Source organism: Tachypleus tridentatus, unplaced genomic scaffold, assembly GCF_004210375.1.
Source record: "Tachypleus tridentatus isolate NWPU-2018 unplaced genomic scaffold, ASM421037v1 Hic_cluster_2, whole genome shotgun sequence".
NCBI lineage: Eukaryota > Metazoa > Arthropoda > Merostomata > Xiphosura > Limulidae > Tachypleus > Tachypleus tridentatus.
Window position 1 is genome coordinate 61,608,603 of NW_027467782.1, and position 18,950 is coordinate 61,627,552.

The following is an 18,950-nucleotide window of genomic DNA, read 5'->3' on the forward strand; positions in this document are numbered from 1 at the left end:
TATTCTATTTAACTAATATTGTTGATATACTGTGAATAATATAATGTATTTGACTGTATTTATTCAGCAGGTTTAAAAAACATCAAGGCTGTATCAAGATGATGATTGGTGAGCCAAAATATTTTTTCTTAGAATTATCTTTCCCAAATTAGGGTGCATCTTCCACGATGTAGCCCCTTACAAGGCGTAAAATACGGTATTTTATAGTTTTCATTAATGTAGTTTTACCAAGGCTGATGGTGCTTCTATTTGTGAAACTTTGTTGTTATTACAAGGTTTTACTAAGGTGTCCCCTGTTGAGACGGTGGTAAGTCTTCGGATTTACAACGCTAAAATTAAGAGTTTGATTCCCCTCGGTGTACAGAGCAGATAGACCGATATGACTTTGATGTATGAAAACACACATTCACTAAAGTTAATGTTATTTCAGGTAGATAGTGATACCAAGAACAGTGTTTTCTGCAGTACAATAGCTCGATGGATTGCCTAAAGTTAAATACTTTAATAAAAGATGCAATATTTAATAGACTGATTTAAAAAGACTTTGATTCGTTTCTAACTGACACAATGCATTTTTGGTACTTGGTTCAAGGTCTTGCCAACAGTTGCAAGCATCACATGGTGTGTCCAATCCAGATCGTCATTTTTATTCTCATTGGAAACCCGGACTAATAGTCCAGTAAAGAAAGACTTGTAAGAAAATACCACCAGTCTTATTGGTTTGTTTTGAATTTCGCACAAAGCTACTCGGGGGCTATCTGCGCTAGACGTCCCTAATTTAGCAGTGCAAGACTAGAGGGAAGGCAACTAGTCATCATCACCCATCGCCAATTCTTTTACCAACGAATAGTGGGATTAACCGCGACATTATAACGCTACCCCATTCTTATTGTCATGCATTCTAACGCTCTGCCTGTGACTAATAAAAAAATGTGAGAATTTCTCAAAGTCACAAACATTTTACTCTTTGGTACCACTTCTTGGGAAAGTTACTTTGTTCTAGATTATATATGTAAGTAAAATTAATGTTCAGACAAACCAATAGTCTTCGGTTATGAGTGTGTACTTAGTGATGAATACTTTTGAAATGTAAAATCATCTCTGTAGAGACAATTTTGGCTTAGTTTTCATTCATCCCGAGTATCAACATGTTTTGGGGGTATCATCATATCCTGAGAAAATGAAATCCATGACTGTACAGACCACCTCTACTGATGAAAACGTTTCTCACTTTGTGTTACGCAAACGAAAAAATACAATGTAATTGTAATATGAGCACAATATATAAGTGTTACATGAGAGCTAATCTAGTATTTCATAAACTAAGATGTTTACGACATATTAATGTATATTGAGTTTGTTACTAAATGTTTTAGCATATGCGATACTCGACAAATCTTTATTTACACATATTAAAGATAGAACATTAAGGTGAGGTAAAACACAATAGGCTATCTGTGCTCTGCCCACCACGGATATCAAAACCCGGATTCTGACGTTGTAAGTCCGCAGACGTACCGCTGTGCCACTGGGGGCCTCAACATGATGAGGACAGTCAATTAGCTCGAGGTTTCAGGTGCATGTTGTATTGTGTATAATTTATGAAACTGATTCACTTTGAAACATGTCCCTTATTCTTCGTTTATGGTCATTAGTTATATTTGACTAATAGCATGCCAAAACAAGAATATACCAGGAGTATATGAAGTCAGTATTCTCGAAAATACTATATTTTGAACTTTTGTATAAAACCTTTTATATAAGAATCACAGAACACTAACCAGTAACTGACGATTTTCTATAATTTTTAAGCGAAAAGATAATTTACGTTACTTTAACAGTTTCAAAATTCAGGTAAGGAAGTAGCCGTTTTGAAATAGTAATCATGTACCTAAAAATCGTTTAATAGTAAACATATAACAGAAGAACAATTGTAAGAATATTACCTATATAGATTGGTATATAATAACACTATATAACACAACACTATGTAACACAAATTTTGTTCCTGGATAGTATGTGTTATTTCTTAGTTGTTTATGTTGTAAAAAATACAGAAAATGACCATTATTCCCTTCAAACTTTGCTTTTCTGACCTGGATAATGAAATTTAGAAATTAACCTATTTTATATGTAAAAACGGGCAAATTTGCACATTTTCATTTACATAAGGTCTGAATAAAACAACATATGAATCAAGATTTACATGTATTTATACTAAAGTTATATAAAAATGTTTAGAAGTGAGCAGTTTTTTCGAGTTTTGGGAGTGTATTGTAAATCACTTTCACGTATCAACCTCTAAATATAGTCTCCCATCATGTTTTCGTTATACGCTCACTGGTCACAAAAGCAAAGTTTGAAGAGAAAAATAGGTCTTTTCCATGTGTATTAACACACGTATTATAGCTAAATGTATGAATGACAAATATCAGAATAACTTGTATTTGTAGTCCTACGGTAGTAATACTATACTTACGTAATGTAATATGAATGAAAACATAAGACGAGACACAATTCAATCCGTAAACAAAACTTGAGACAATATTAAATGTGTGTGCGATCTGTTAGAAGTCTAGTAACAGTATTTGTAACGTCCATAACAGAGAGTACTGTCAATCAAAGAATGCATTAGGCCTCTACGTCACATATTATCTCTTCAGTTTCACCTCTGGTGAAAAATAAATTTTTACCATATACAATCATTAAACAGTTGGCCCACTGTGAAACATCGAATAAAGAACTGGATAGAAAGTTCTAACATTATTCACATAGATAAATAAATTGAGCTTACTATATGATGAAGTACAACATTTCTTCATTAGGCCTAGTAGCATTTCTTTGGTTTGCTGCCCTAGGCTGTGCTGATGAGCCTTGAATAGAAACTGTAGTTCACAGCAGATGGTATGGCCAATCAAAGTATGTATATATAGCAATACTGTTCACCTCTGTAAAACATATAATGCCCAGTACGACCATACGACATTGTAAAATATATGTCTGATGTACGAAGTCACTTGTGTGAAATATTTTGCTAAGAACTGTTGTACACAATAGAAATGAATAAAACATAATTATATGGGTAGATGAACAGTACATTTAACCCATAAAGCTAGACTACTGAATCAGTCAGTTTGTATGTTAAATTACTGCACAATATCTAGAGATGTTATCACAGAAATCTGCCCTTTTCAGGATTTGTAAAAATGTCTGTTAGAAAATAAGATAAAATATTATTGATTAACTGATGATACTACGAACTATGCTATTATTGTCTCTAGTAGGTTCGTTTACTTATTATGCTGTTCATCCTTTACAATTGAGGAGGACCATCTTCATCATCATCCATTAATTTTGTGTTCAGAGGTGACTCATTACTCTGATCCTGGATTGAAAATAGCTAGTACAGTAGAAGACATAACAGCAGGAGGACTGATGGTTGCTGTCTGTTGTTTTACATGCTACAAACTCGTTTTGAGCTGCTCCCTTTGTGACGGCACTCCTCCAGGCTGGGTCGTTTCGGGCAAGAGTCTCCCAGGTAAATAGGATTGATGTTACAATCCTTTAGCCCAACCTTGTCCCACCAGTATGCTCTAGTTTGTAGTTCACCAAAGAAGATGTGTCTGGAGAGACAACTCTCTGGCATTCTGATAACATGGCTGTACTTATCTTCCTTAGCTCGGTGTGAATGCTAAGCATGCCAGAGAGACTTAGGACCTTAGTGTCAGAGACCTTGTCTTGCCACTTACAGTAACACTATTATGAGTAAAACCTTATAAGAATAACACTGTCCATCCAAAGAGGAATCGTCAGCCTTTGAAAAATTGTGCAAGTGAAAACTATAAAGTAATTGTCAGCATGTATAACTATTTAGTTAACAATTCTTTTATTGTTAGGCTAAATCAGTATCAAATTGTAAGAGTTTTACATGATATTAAATACAGATGTTCATCACGTGTTAAGACATCTTACAACTAACAGTCTATACAAAGACTGTGAGCTTTTGCAAAAACGTATGCAAGAGAAACCTACAAGTTTGATAAGATCAAAAGAACAGATTGTTTTACTTGTAAAGCAAAATTACACTCACAATTTTATTAAGTTTAAAAATTCTATTGTTGCTATAGAGTTGATGACACAGTTACCCTCTGGTGGTTCCTGTGTTCACTATGCCACCAGTTGCCACTTGGTGCTAACAGAAGTGTGCTCTCTAGATAATTTCTGCTGCATTATGACAACTTCTGTCTGTCATGACAGCCTAGCAACATGCCTTGTGGTTCCACTTTGTGGAACCATGTTGTTATCTTATGGACACTTCTTTCTAGTGTCTGAGGTTGACACCCATCCATCAGCTTCTGGTGGCTTAACAATTGGAATAATAATTACTCACGAGGTTAGCAGAACTTTCAATTTTCCTTTGTGAAAGACTATGTTATCTCTACACAATATAAAGATTTTTGGGGTGAATACTGGGAGAAGGTAGCATTTTTATCTCAAGTTACAACGTAAATTAATTATTCACCACTTGACATCAAAATAAGAATATAAAGGGCAATATATAGATAGGCTCAATTAATTAATTAATTTTGTGTTAAAATATGTTTCTAAGTCGAGCACCATTGTTCAATACCAATGGTCACTTCAAACTAAACACCTTATCATGTTAAGCCACCTTCAGAGGTGTGTACCAGGTGTGGATACATGAGGGTTACAAAAACCACTCGGCTGTGACTTGTTGTGCAGCCACTCTTAACTGAATAACAGTACAGTTAAGATGCTTCTACAGCATAAAATATGTAGCACATTCACTGGTATATCATGTCTTGAACCTTGGATCCCCAAAATGGAACTTAACACTGACACAACAATCAAGATAAATCATTAATTTGAAATGGACTTTAAAAAAAATTATAAACCAAAAAAACCATAAAATAAATAATTGAATGAAACCCTAATTATTAACTTACTGTAGTTTATCTAGTCGAAAGAATTTATTAATAGCAAGCTAAAAATATTTTGAAAAACAAACTTGACCAGAACCCGCATGCATATAATCACACAAACTAGCTACTGTTTTTTGTCAAATCTCACATGTTCGAGACTTTGTTCATTTAATCACTTAATGAACCATTTTTGTTCATTCAGGTGCATACTTTAAAACAAATACAATCATTAGAAACTGTTAAATACAACATCTGTTGACAAGAAAACTATGGCTAAAATATTATAAATATACTTATCAGTGAGTTATCTTTTTTGTTTTTTTTAATTTGTAAAAACCAGTTTTTGAAATCTCTTAACAATACAGTATATCAAAGTTATGATTGTGGTTTTGCACCTAAGAACTTCCTATAACATTCCACATCAGTTTCAAAGATGTAATCGTTTTAAGGTTGTGAACTCTCAAGCCAATTTGTTTTAATATTTATTTAATATTAACATGTTCTTTTACCAACTCAACTCCCAATTTGTTATGATAGAACAAGACACTACAATAATCACTTTGTACATAACATTTGTTTTAAGTATCTGAAAACAATAAAACTAAAGAGATTAATAAAATTATGAGAAATAAAAACCAAAAATACATCGTGTGTGAAAAATATTACAGAAAATATTTTTATTTTGAAACTTGGAGGTTTTAAAATTGTGAAATAAGGAATCAGTTGAATAACAGATTGGTTACTGAGTTTTAAATAAAAGGAAGTTTTTAATTCCACATCAAATGAATCACAAAGGTATTTACACATTAACCTTCACATGGGAAACTTCATTTCTAATGTTATTAGGAAAAACAACAGTTTATTTTGTTAGCCATGCTGTTCAGGCAAATACCACCAGAGGACATAAAACATATTTCATATGTACACTACTCAGAGAGCTGAATTTACTTTTATTTGAAATCCATTAATTAAAACACTAATTCCAAATGAACTATTTTTGAAATATCATAAACACAGTGAAAAATTTAGGCTTAGCATCTAATACCTTTATGAAGTCAAATCCATAAAAGTAGAAAATTTGTCAGTAAGGTGTGTGTGTCTAAACCATTCTTTTCACAATTACAATACGACTTTGATAGTATGAAAGAATTGTCATTTCAGTAAGTAAAATCATTCTGTGATTACTGTTTTACACAGTTGTATCCCATTGGCAGGAAAACAACCAAAAAATGGTAGTGGTGACAACTGGTTTATCCTACAACAAAACTAAGTGGTTATTTCAGAATTTTTATAGCACAGCAAAAGAACTTGAAACTTCAAAATTATTTTTCCTCTGCTGTTAAAAATCACTGATCTGTAAGTAAGCAACTTAATTCAGAAATGCAAGTAGCTTTTAGTCTTCTGTCATCAAACTGTATCATTGGATGTGGTGTCCACTTTTAGTCTTCTGTCATCAACCTGTATCACTGGATGTGGTGTCCACTTTCCACCATACAAAGACAAATCACTTGGGTTTAATTATTGTAGTCCTGGAAGAACAAAAGAAATTATTGTGAAAATATTTACTGTCAGTGTTGTGTTGAACAATAACAAAGTTTCAGATTTATTCTTGTCATACAAATAAGCTCACTCAACAAAGATTTTAGGTTCAGCATCATGTTACCAACAAGTTCATTCAACAGTCTTATCATGTTATTAACAAGTTAGTTACATGAAGATTCAGACTCAAACAAATTCATTCAAAAATCAAAAGTTATGAGTAAACAACTGATGTAAGACCAATCATTCCAAAATTGTAAAATTTTGCACAATACATTTTAGACACCAACACAACATGAACCGGTAGCTACGGTAAATAGAAAAGTTTCACGTATCAGCTACAAAGAAGATTGCAAGTGGTGGTTATACCAACAACTGTACATTTGTCTACTCACTTAATAACATAGAGTTAGTTCACTATCAAACGAACAACAGGTTCACAATTACACTTTAAAAACTGGTTTTTTAACACTCCTACGAAAAGACGTTTCTAGTCCTGATTTCTCCAAGCCCGTTCCCCTGGCTGTGGTTTCGCTAGATAGTAGATAGGGACAGTGGGAATCTCGTTAATCCATTCATTAATGGATTTAAATGGCAATTTCATTTAAATACAAAATTATTAGCCTAATATTAATAACCTTTCAAGTTACTCTGGGGCCTAGTAGGCCCCACTTTCAGAGGAGTGTTAATTTATATAAAAACTTAAAACATATTTCAATACTGGTACATAAACACATATCATAACTTAAGGGGAATTCTGTAGAGTGCTCACCTCCAACATACAGCACTGATCATAACTGGTTTTTAAAATCTACAAAGTGTGTCCATATCTTCATTGTTATCAACAGACACAGTTTTGTTTTGGCAGAACAATGAGCAGCACCACTCTACACATATCCACCAAGTTTCATCACAATCTGATTATTTTTGACTGAGCTATAGAGCACGAATAGTGTAAAAAATCATACCTCATAGTAAAGAAATACTTTTATTTATGTCAAGGTGACAAAATCCGTTCAGCTGTTCTTAAGATTCCTGCTAAAAAATACACACAGAAGTGAAAACATAACCTCCATCACTTCTGATGGCAGAAGTAACAACACATTAACCAACAATATTCAGTAACTATCTTTTGCCGTGAATGATGTAAACTCTTTTCAATGACAAAAGATGTTGAGTGGTGGTAAGAAACAGCATCTGTAATGTACTCACTGTGTTAGTGATAGAGCTTTGTTTCCACCACTCAGGATCAGATATGGAGATTGAAGCTCTTTCTGCTTTTCCTGCATCAAGTTTACAGTGTTCAGAGGGTGTCAGTGGAACTCATCTGTCGCAGTTTCTAGATAATAAAACAAACCAGATATATTCAGACTGGTTAAATACACATATCAAATAGAAGCTGAATATTTTACTGGGCACCTAGTTAGACAGTTTATAATCACAGCTATTTAAATTTCTAGACTGCTGGTAAAAGAAATTAAGTCAAATAAGAAACAGATCATTTGAAATACGCTTTCAAGAATTATTTTACTTTATTATAGAGTAAAGAAACAGTTTTAAAGTACCTCACCTTCTTGCTTTTGAATAAGTACAATTTGGATCAATTTAACCTCACATTTTACCCTTAAAATATTTCAAGAGCAACAGCACAAATCAGACACATCATGAAATAAGAAACAGATACATTATCACAAAAGTGGAACCTACTGCTTCCTGTTCCAATTTTTTTGCCGCGTTTATCCACTTTATTTTTCCCTGGACCCTTGCCGTGAAACTTGTGGCTGAGGTAGCGAAAAGCTTCTTTAGCATCAAGCAGTCTACCGCTGTCGTCTATGTACTCCAGCTTCACATCAGGTTTGTACCCTTCTTTATCTTTGAAGTCTGACAGTGGACCTCACGTAACGATCTCTGAGGCGCTTTGTCGTCGTCACTGAAAGAAGTGCGAGTTAAGATAACCAACTGAGCTTTAATGTCGCTTTATGTCAAAGATTAGCCAGAAGTAATAAAATTATTATAACAAATAGAAAAATGTTAAAATTAAAATTATCATACAACCCAGTTTTCATAAATCTATCTGAACAGTTCACATTTCTGTGTTTAATAAAAGGATTAGGCAAAAAAGAACAGAGATAACTGCCAGCATACAAATTAAGCACGATTTTAAAGCTTTGGATTGGTACTTTCAAAACACTATCTCTAATCCATTCATAGATTTTGTTATAACTGTAACCACCCAACCCAAGTTTTCTACAAGAGAAAAGGCATTTCATTCTGTAAACTAGACTACACTTCACATTAAAATAACTGGTATTAGAGGGAAACAAACGGAATATTCAATTGGTTAATCAATTTATAAACCTACAAGTTTTCCTGCAATTATTACCAGACCAATTTTCAGTTTTTCAGTCTCTGATGGACACACATGTTACTTAGCAACAGTCTCGTAATTGTGAATATACATTTTCTCTAAAAAGATTTTTTTTTTGAGGAAGGTAAGGAGGTCAAACATTAATAGGCTGAAAGAAATACTTACTAAAACTTTTCTTCAATGGTATAGCTCTGAGCTTGAAGATCACTATGTCTTTGGGCACTAACTGGTTTCTTTACCTCATTTTCCAAGTATCCTATTACAGTGAGATAATGACTTTACTAAATCAATACAAAAGTGTTTTCGGTAACTGCAAGTATTGTGTTTTATACACACATTAGAATTAAATAAATTGGTACAGGACAATGTAACTAAGCTGAAAATTAACAAAAGCATATCTTTATCACTGTTAACCTTGATATTAAGATATCTGTATCACTGAAACATTGATATTTATATGACAAAGCAATTTTAATATTTAGAAATAAACAGAGTCAGTGCAAAAATATACAGTTATTTAATATAAAAACAGCTTTTTCCAATCAGAAAGTTAAAACTGAATTATTCTATTCAGAGCTCAAATCTAACGTGGTTTTAAAAAGAATACATTAAGTTGTATAAATATTTAATATCAAGGAATGTTGAGAACAGATGTTTAACTGACAGCACATTATTAAAACAATTTCACAATAGGTGATTCTTTAAGAAAGATTGATCACGTTAACATTTACACAGACGAGAATATTCAGAATAATACATTACCTTTCTTCATTGTGATACGTTAACATTTACACAGACGAGAACATTCAGAACAATACATTACCTTTCTTCATTGTGATACGTTAACATTTACACAGACGAGAACATTCAGAATAATACATTACCTTTCTTCATTGTGATACGTTAACATTTACACAGCGAGAACATTCAGAATAATACATTACCTTTCTTCATTGTGATCGTTAACATTTACACAGGCGAGAACATTCAGAATAATACATTACCTTTCTTCATTGTGATACGTTAACATTTACACAGACGAGAACATTCAGAATAATACATTACCTTTCTTCATTGTGATACGTTAATATTTACACAGACGAGAACATTCAGAATAATACATTACCTTTCTTCATTGTGATACGTCAACATATACACAGAATATTACATCACCTTTCTTCATTGTGATGTTAACACGTACACAGAACAATACATTACCTTTCTTCATTGTGATATGTTAACCACGTTACACAGAATATTATATTACCTTTCTTCATTGTGATATGTCAACTTGTACACAGGACAATACATTACCTTTTTTCATTGTGATATGTCAACATGTACACAGTATAATACAATACCTTTCTTCATTGTGATACGTTAACATTTACACAGACGAGAACATTCAGAATAATACATTACCTTTCTTCATTGTGATACGTTAACATTTACACAGACGAGAACATTCAGAATAATACATTACCTTTCTTCATTGTGATATGTCAACATGTACACAATATAATACATTACCTTTCTTCATTGTGATGTTAACACGTACACAGAACAATACATTACCTTTCTTCATTGTGATATATTAACATGTACACAGTATAATACATTACCTTTCTTCATTGTGATATGTCAACATGTACACAGTATAATTATTACCTTTCTTCATTGTGATATGTCAACATGTACACAGTATAATACAATACCTTTCTTCATTGTGATATGTCAACATGTACACAGTATAATACATTACCTTTCTTCATTGTGATATGTTAACATGTACACAGTATAATACATTACCTTTCTTCATTGTGATATGTCAACATGTACACAGTATAATACAATACCTTTCTTCATTGCTAACTGAAGGGCTGCAGCCATTCCAGTGCTAACATCTGGTTCTTCTTCTAAGATTGGAATACTTTCCTGGTTCTAGGTAGAAAAACAATTCACAGTTTGTCAAATGTTTCAACAACAGTTGTAATTTATAACATGTTAAGCATCATGTTATTATCTGTTCAGATGTAAGGTACAACCTTTAATTAAAACCTTTTGAACACAGTATCTAGTGCATTTTTACAAGGGCAAATACCATCATCATGTTATCCCAAGCTTCATCTGGTTTCTCTCCTCCGGTCACCTGAAGATATAATTGAAATGTTAGCATTTTCACTCTCCCCAGTCATAATTATTAATGACGGGTGGGGTATTTGTTTTTGTTTATTTCATGAAAATTTACCCAATGGCTATACGCAATAGTCATCCCTAATTTGGAAGTAGCAAGCGAGAACTAATTGGAAGTTACGCCTAAAATTACTTGAATTTTCTAGTGTGAATAAATCTTGTGAACATTCAAATCAAAGCTACAAATAAGTGGCCTGTAAACATGATTGTAACTTATTTTTAATTCAGATAGTTTGATAACTATTAATTATCTAGGTTGATGGTACCAAAAACTGTAAAATTGAACAGACTACACAGTTCGTTTTGCAACTTTCAAGTTTCAAAAGCTAATAACGTCACAAATGAAACATTTTAAATCTTTGAATTATTTTCTTTTAGGCAATCTGTTTACCATAAAGCTCTTCTATTCTTCCTTACCCAGACCAAAGATTACTAAATGTTTAGTTATAATGTCACACATCTTTCAATAATCTATTTCATTGTTTTGTACTGGTTATACACAATGAATTTTATTGGTTCCAGTGCTTTTTTATTTTACTACAGTAGTTAGTTCAACAGTTCCTTTCTGCTTTACAAAAAAATGCACTTTTAACATGAAACTAGTCATGTGGAATTCATCTGAGCATGATTTTAGACACTAGGGGAAAGGGAGGGGTGAAACTGTATGTAATTTCCAAAAAGAATACAAAAGCAACTTTTATAAACAAAACTAAATACTTTGTACTTATATTAGCAGATGGACAAGGATAAGAGATATTAAAAATGCTAAATTATTTTAAACATTTGATGTAAGCTGTTACATTAATAAATATGAAACACAATTATGAGTGACAATGAAGTAGCTGAAATCAAGAATACATGGAAAAGAATGAAAGGCCATACTATAACACAATTACATCATCAACACACACTTTAATGGCTTATATAATTTTACAGAGTCTAGAAAAATTTCATAGTAATTATAGTACAATCTTTGGTGCAATAAAAATAAAAGATACATCATACAAACCTAAACCTGAGCTAAAATGCAAGAAAGGATTTGGGTGCAAATATATTTAAAACATTTGTGTTGAAATGAATACAGTGATTACACATGTATTACAACCTAAGTAAGACATTTGGAAAGGACTGATATCACATGAAGTTCAAGACATCTTTATTAAACATATGTTTACTCACATTAATCTCCACAGGTTTGTCATCAATATCAACTTCATTCCAAGCTCCTCGGTTTTGAGCTTCTAATTCTTTAAGTTGCTGTTCCTCCATCAATTCCCGTTCGAAGTCCTGTGAGATGAGGAAGACACACATCATTCAGTTACATTAAAATTATTTAGTGCACTATTACCATTAGTATATGTAAGTTCAGGTATAATTCCAACTGATAGCCAAAACAAAGAAGAGTGGGTAAGTAAATTATTGTTAAACATTAACTAACTAGTATGAATAGAGATATTTTTAGGTTAGTTAAGATCAGATTAGGTAAAATAAATAATATTATAACAAAAATGTTTCGCGAGGCACACATGTGAGTAACACATAAATAATGTATGTAATTCAATAGCATAATGTGAGCTGCACATGCTTCAAGTGAATTACAACTTATCATGGTGAGGATGGAAACAAAAGAATAAAATTTAATTATGAAAAGACGTTACAACTTAAAGTCTGTTTGTTTCTTTGTTTTGAATTTCATAGAAAGCTACTTGAGGGCTATCTGTGCTAGCTGTCCCTGATTTAGCAGTGTAAGACTAGAGGGAAGGCAGCTAGTCATCACCACCCACCGCCAACTATTGAACTACTCTTTTACCAGTGAACAGTGGGATTGATCATTACATTATAATGCCCCCATGACTGAAAGGGCAAGCATGTTTGGTGCGACCGAGAAACGAACACGCAACCCTCAGACTTCGAGTCAGAACTTAACCACTTGGCCATGCCTGGCAACTTAAAGCTACTTAGGATGAACTAATGTGGTTTCATGTTACAATTTAAAGTCATTCTAGATATAACAAAAGGAAATTCAGATTCTTTTTTTTTTTTTGGGGGTTAGTTACAAGGTCAAATTGATCAAGACCGTGTTGAGAGTTAAATTTTTAATGTATCTCTGTAAGAAGTTCTGACTGGCACAGGGTTAACAATATTATTAAACTCTGTCTACTATAAAATCAACATTACAGAAATTCTAACCATGATTTCATCAGCTTCATCCTCTCGATTTCCCGACATCCCATAAGTGGGAATGTCTCCAAGGTTCCGACAAAACTCAGCTGTGGAGTTTAAGACAATGCTCCCAATTTTCTCAGCAGATTCTTCCTGTTTAGGTTCCTTTTTAAGGGCAACCTCAGCCACCTGAAAATGCAAATGAAATTAGTTACCAATAAAAGTTTTCATAACTAAAACATAACAAGTAGACATAGGAATAAACCAAAAAATTTTACATGTAAAAATTACCTCTAACCTGGTTGGTAATACAACACAGTGTTATGGTAATTAGTTATAAGAATGAAGGAATATATAAGCAGGTTTTTTTCTTCAATGATACATTTATTATGTAGTAACAAAAAATTTGTCACAACACAACAAAAACTGTGAAAACACTTTACATTCAAAGTTTGTAAAAACTCGATTGGTTTAAAATTGGAACAAATTTTACAATTGTACATAAGAAGTAAAATCTGATACCCAACAAGGAGTGAAATAAAAGGTAAAAACAAATCCAGAATGGTATTATGTAGTACTTCAAGAATGAAACACTAGGTTTTCACCACACGTTACCTCATCACAAAGTAAGACTAAAGCTTGAAAGAGTATGGCATGCTGTAAACAAATCCAGAATGGTATTATGTAGTACTTCAAGAATGAAACACTAGGTTTTCACCACATGTTACCTCATCACAAAGTAAGACTAAAGCTTGAAAGAGTATGGCATGCTGTAAACAAATCCAGAATGGTATTATGTAGTATTTCAAGAATGAAACACTAGGTTTTCACCACACGTTACCTCATCACAAAGTAAGACTAAAGCTTGAAAGAGCATGCTGTAAACAAATCCAGAATGGTATTATGTAGTACTTAAGAATGAAACAGTAGGTTTTCACCACGCGTTACCTCATCACAAAGTAAGACTAAAGCTTGAAAGAGTATGCTGTAAACAAATCCAGAATGGTATTATGTAGTACTTCAAGAATGAAACACTAGGTTTTCACCACATGTTACCTCATCACAAAGTAAGACTAAAGCTTGAAAGAGTATGGCATGCTGTAAACAAATCCAGAATGGTTATTATGTAGTACTTCAAAAATGAAACACTAGGTTTTCAAGACACGTTACTTCATCACAAAGTAAGACTAAAGCTTGAAAGAGTATGGCATGCTGTAAACAAATCCAGAATGGTTATTATGTAGTACTTCAAGAGTGAAACACTAGGTTTTCACCACACGCTTACCTCATCACAAAGTAAGACTAAAGCTTGAAAGAGTATGGCATGCTGTAAACAAATCCAGAATGGTTATTATGTAGTACTTCAAGAATGAAACACTAGGTTTTCACCACATGTTACCTCATCACAAAGTAAGACTAAAGCTTGAAAGAGCATGCTCTAAACAAATCCAGAATGGTTATTATGTAGTACTTCAAGAATGAAACACTAGGTTTTCACCACATGTTACCTCATCACAAAGTAAGACTAAAGCTTGATAGAGCATGCCAAACAAATCCAGAATGGTATTATGTAGTACTTCAAGAATGAAACACTAGGTTTTCACCACATGTTACCTCATCACAAAGTAAGACTAAAGCTTGAAAGAGCATGCTCTAAACAAATCCAGAATGTTATTATGTAGTACTTCAAGAATAAAACACTAGGTTTTCACCACACATTACCTCATCACAAAGTAAGACTAAAGCTTGAAAGAGCATGCTGTAAACAAATCCAGAATGGTATTATGTAGTACTTCAAGAATGAAACACTAGGTTTTCACCACATGTTACCTCATCACAAAGTAAGACTAAAGCTTGAAAGAGTAGGCATGCTGTAAACAAATCCAGAATGGTATTATGTAGTACTTCAAGAATGAAACACTAGGTTTTCACCACATGTTACCTCATCACAAAGTAAGACTAAAGCTTGAAAGAGCATGCTGTAAACAAATCCAGAATGGTTATTATGTAGTACTTCAAGAATGAAACACTAGGTTTTCACCACACGTTACCTCATCACAAAGTAAGACTAAAGCTTGAAAGAGCATGCTGTAAACAAATCCAGAATGGTATTATGTAGTACTTCAAGAATGAAACACTAGGTTTTCACCACACGTTACCTCATCACAAAGTAAGACTAAAGCTTGAAGAGCATGCTGTAAACAAATCCAGAATGGTTATTATGTAGTACTTCAAGAATGAAACACTAGGTTTTCACCACACGTTACCTCATCACAAAAGTAAGACTAAAGCTTGAAAGAGTATGGCATGCTGTAAACAAATCCAGAATGGTTATTATGTAGTACTTCAAGAATGAAACACTAGGTTTTCACACGTTACCTCATCACAAAGTAAGACTAAAGCTTGAAAGAGCATGCTGTAAACAAATCCAGAATGGTTATTATGTAGTACTTCAAGAATGAAACACTAGGTTTTCACCACCGCGTTATCTCATCACAAAGTAAGACTAAAGCTTGAAAGAGCATGCTGTAAACAAATCCAGAATGGTATTATGTAGTACTTCAAGAATGAAACACTAGGTTTTCACCACGTTACCTCATCACAAAGTAAGACTAAAGCTTGAAAGAGCATGCTGTAAACAAATCAGAATGGTATTATGTATGTACTTCAAGAATGAAACACTAGGTTTTCACCACACGTTACCTCATCACAAAGTAAGACTAAAGCTTGAAAGAGTATGGCATGCTGTAAACAAATCCAGAATGGTTATTATGTAGTACTTCAAGAATGAAACACTAGGTTTTCACCACGTTACCTCATCACAAAGTAAAACTAAAGCTTGAAAGAGTATGCTGTAAACAAATCCAGAATGGTTATTATGTAGTACTTCAAGAATGAAACACTAGGTTTTCACCACACGTTTACCTCATCACAAAGTAAGACTAAAGCTTGAAAGAGTATGCTGTAAACAAATCCAGAATGTTATTATGTAGTACTTCAAGAATGAAACACTAGGTTTTCACCACACGTTACCTCATCACAAAGTAAGACTACTAAAGCTTGAAAGAGTATGCTGTAAACAAATCCAGAATGTTATTATGTAGTACTTCAAGAATGAAACACTAGGTTTTCACCACATGTTACCTCATCACAAAAGTAAGACTAAAGCTTGAAAGAGCATGGCATGCTGTAAACAAATCCAGAATGGTTATTATGTAGTACTTCAAGAATGAAACACTAGGTTTTCACCACATGTTACCTCATCATCAGAAAGTAAGACTAAAGCTTGAAAGAGCATGCTGTAAACAAATCCAGAATGTTATTATGTAGTACTTCAAGAATGAAACACTAGGTTTTCACCACATGTTACCTCATCACAAAGTAAGACTAAAGCTTGAAAAAGTATGGCATGCTGTAAACAAATCCAGAATGGTTATTATGTAGTACTTCAAGAATGAAACACTAGGTTTTCACCACACGTTACCTCATCACAAAGTAAGACTAAAGCTTGAAAGAGTATGGCATGCTGTAAACAAATCCAGAATGGTTATTATGTAGTACTTCAAGAATGAAACACTAGGTTTTCACCACACGCGTTACCTCATCACAAAGTAAGACTAAAGCTTGAAAGAGCATGCTGTAAACAAATCCAGAATGGTATTATGTAGTACTTCAAGAATGAAACACTAGGTTTTCACCACCACGTTACCTCATCACAAAGTAAGACTAAAGCTTGAAAGAGCATGCTGTAAACAAATCCAGAATGGTATTATGTAGTACTTCAAGAATGAAACACTAGGTTTTCACCACCGTTACCTCATCACAAAGTAAGACTAAAGCTTGAAAGAGCATGCTGTAAACAAATCCAGAATGGTATTATGTAGTACTTCAAGAATGAAACACTAGGTTTTTCACCACGTTACCTCATCACAAAGTAAGACTAAAGCTTGAAAGAGTATGGCATGCTGTAAACAAATCAGAATGGTTATTATGTAGTACTTCAAGAATGAAACACTAGGTTTTCACCACACGTTACCTCATCACAAAGTAAGACTAAAGCTTGAAAAAAGTATGGCATGCTGTAAACAAATCCAGAATGGTTATTATGTAGTACTTCAAGAATGAAACACTAGGTTTTCACCACACGTTACCTCATCACAAAGTAAGACTAAAGCTTGAAAGTATGGCATGCTGTAAACAAATCCAGAATGGTGATTATGTAGTACTTCAAGAATGAAACACTAGGTTTTCACCACACGTTACCTCATCACAAAGTAAGACTAAAGCTTGAAAGAGTATGCTGTAAACAAATCAGAATGTTATTATGTAGTACTTCAAGAATGAAACACTAGGTTTTCACCACGTTACCTCATCACAAAGTAAGACTAAAGCTTGAAAGCATGGCATGCTGTAAACAAATCCAGAATGGTTATTATGTATTACTTCAAGAATGAAACACTAGGTTTTCACCACATGTTACCTCATCACAAAGTAAGACTAAAGCTTGAAAGAGCATGCTGTAAACAAATCCAGAATGTTATTATGTAGTACTTCAAGAATGAAACACTAGGTTTTCACCACATGTTACCTCATCACAAAGTAAGACTAAAGCTTGAAAAGTATGGCATGCTGTAAACAAATCCAGAATGTTATTATGTAGTACTTCAAGAATGAAACACTAGGTTTTCACCACACGTTACCTCATCACAAAGTAAGACTAAAGCTTGAAAGAGCATGGCATGCTGTAAACAAATCCAGAATGTTATTATGTGGTACTTCAAGAATGAAACACTAGGTTTTCACCACACGTTTACCTCATCACAAAGTAAGACAGAATAAAGCTTGAAAGAGCATGCTGTAAACAAATCCAGAATGTTATTATGTAGTACTTCAAGAATGAAACACTAGGTTTTCACCACATGTTACCTCATCACAAAGTAAGACTAAAGCTTGAAAGAGTATGCTGTAAACAAATCCAGAATGGTATCATGTAGTACTTCAAGAATGAAACACTAGGTTTTCACCACATGCGTTACCTCATCACAAAGTAAGACTAAAGCTTGAAAGAGTATGCTGTAAACAAATCCAGAATGCTATTATGTAGTACTTCAAGAATGAAACACTAGGTTTTCACCACGTTACCTCATCACAAAGTAAGACTAAAGCTTGAAAGAGTATGGCATGCTGTAAACAAATCCAGAATGGTATTATGTAGTACTTCAAGAATGAAACATAGGTTTTCACCACACGTTACCTCATCACAAAGTAAGACTAAAGCTTGAAAGGGGTATGCTGTAAACAAATCCAGAATGTTATTATGTGAGTACTTCAAGAATGAAACACTAGGTTTTCACCACATGTTACTCCTCATCACAAAGTAAGACTAAAGCTTGAAAGAGTATGCTTTGTAAACAAAATCCAGAATGTTATTATGTAGTACTTCAAGAATGAAACACTAGGTTTTCACCACATGTTACCTCATCACAAAGTGTAAGACTAAAGCTTGAAGAGAGCATGCTGTAAACAAACGAGAATGGTATTATGTAGTACTTCAAGAATGAAACACTAGGTTTTCACCATCGTTACCTCATCACAAAGTAAGACTAAAGCTTGAAAGAGTATGCTGTAAACAAATCCAGAATGTTATTATATGTAGTACTCAAGAATGAAACACTAGGTTTTCACCACACGCTACCTCATCACAAAGTAAGACTAAAGCTTGAAAGAGTATGGCATGCTGTAAA

The 18,950-nt window shown here is 33.4% G+C and overlaps 1 protein-coding gene across 1 annotated transcript; it reads right to left on the bottom strand.

The window, feature by feature from the left end:
- Window positions 1-3,869: 3,869 nt before the first annotated feature.
- On the bottom strand, window positions 3,870-13,400 carry LOC143242403 (U4/U6.U5 tri-snRNP-associated protein 1-like). Its single transcript, XM_076485766.1, has 7 exons — window positions 13,234-13,400; window positions 12,223-12,330; window positions 10,707-10,791; window positions 9,016-9,106; window positions 8,190-8,412; window positions 7,695-7,821; window positions 3,870-6,472 (listed from the first exon to the last, which is right to left on the bottom strand). The coding sequence occupies exons 1-5, from the start codon at window positions 13,270-13,272 to the stop codon at window positions 8,328-8,330; spliced, it is 408 nt and encodes a 135-aa protein (XP_076341881.1). The 5' UTR covers window positions 13,273-13,400; the 3' UTR covers window positions 3,870-6,472; window positions 7,695-7,821; window positions 8,190-8,327.
- Between the last annotated feature and the right edge of the window lie 5,550 nt (window positions 13,401-18,950).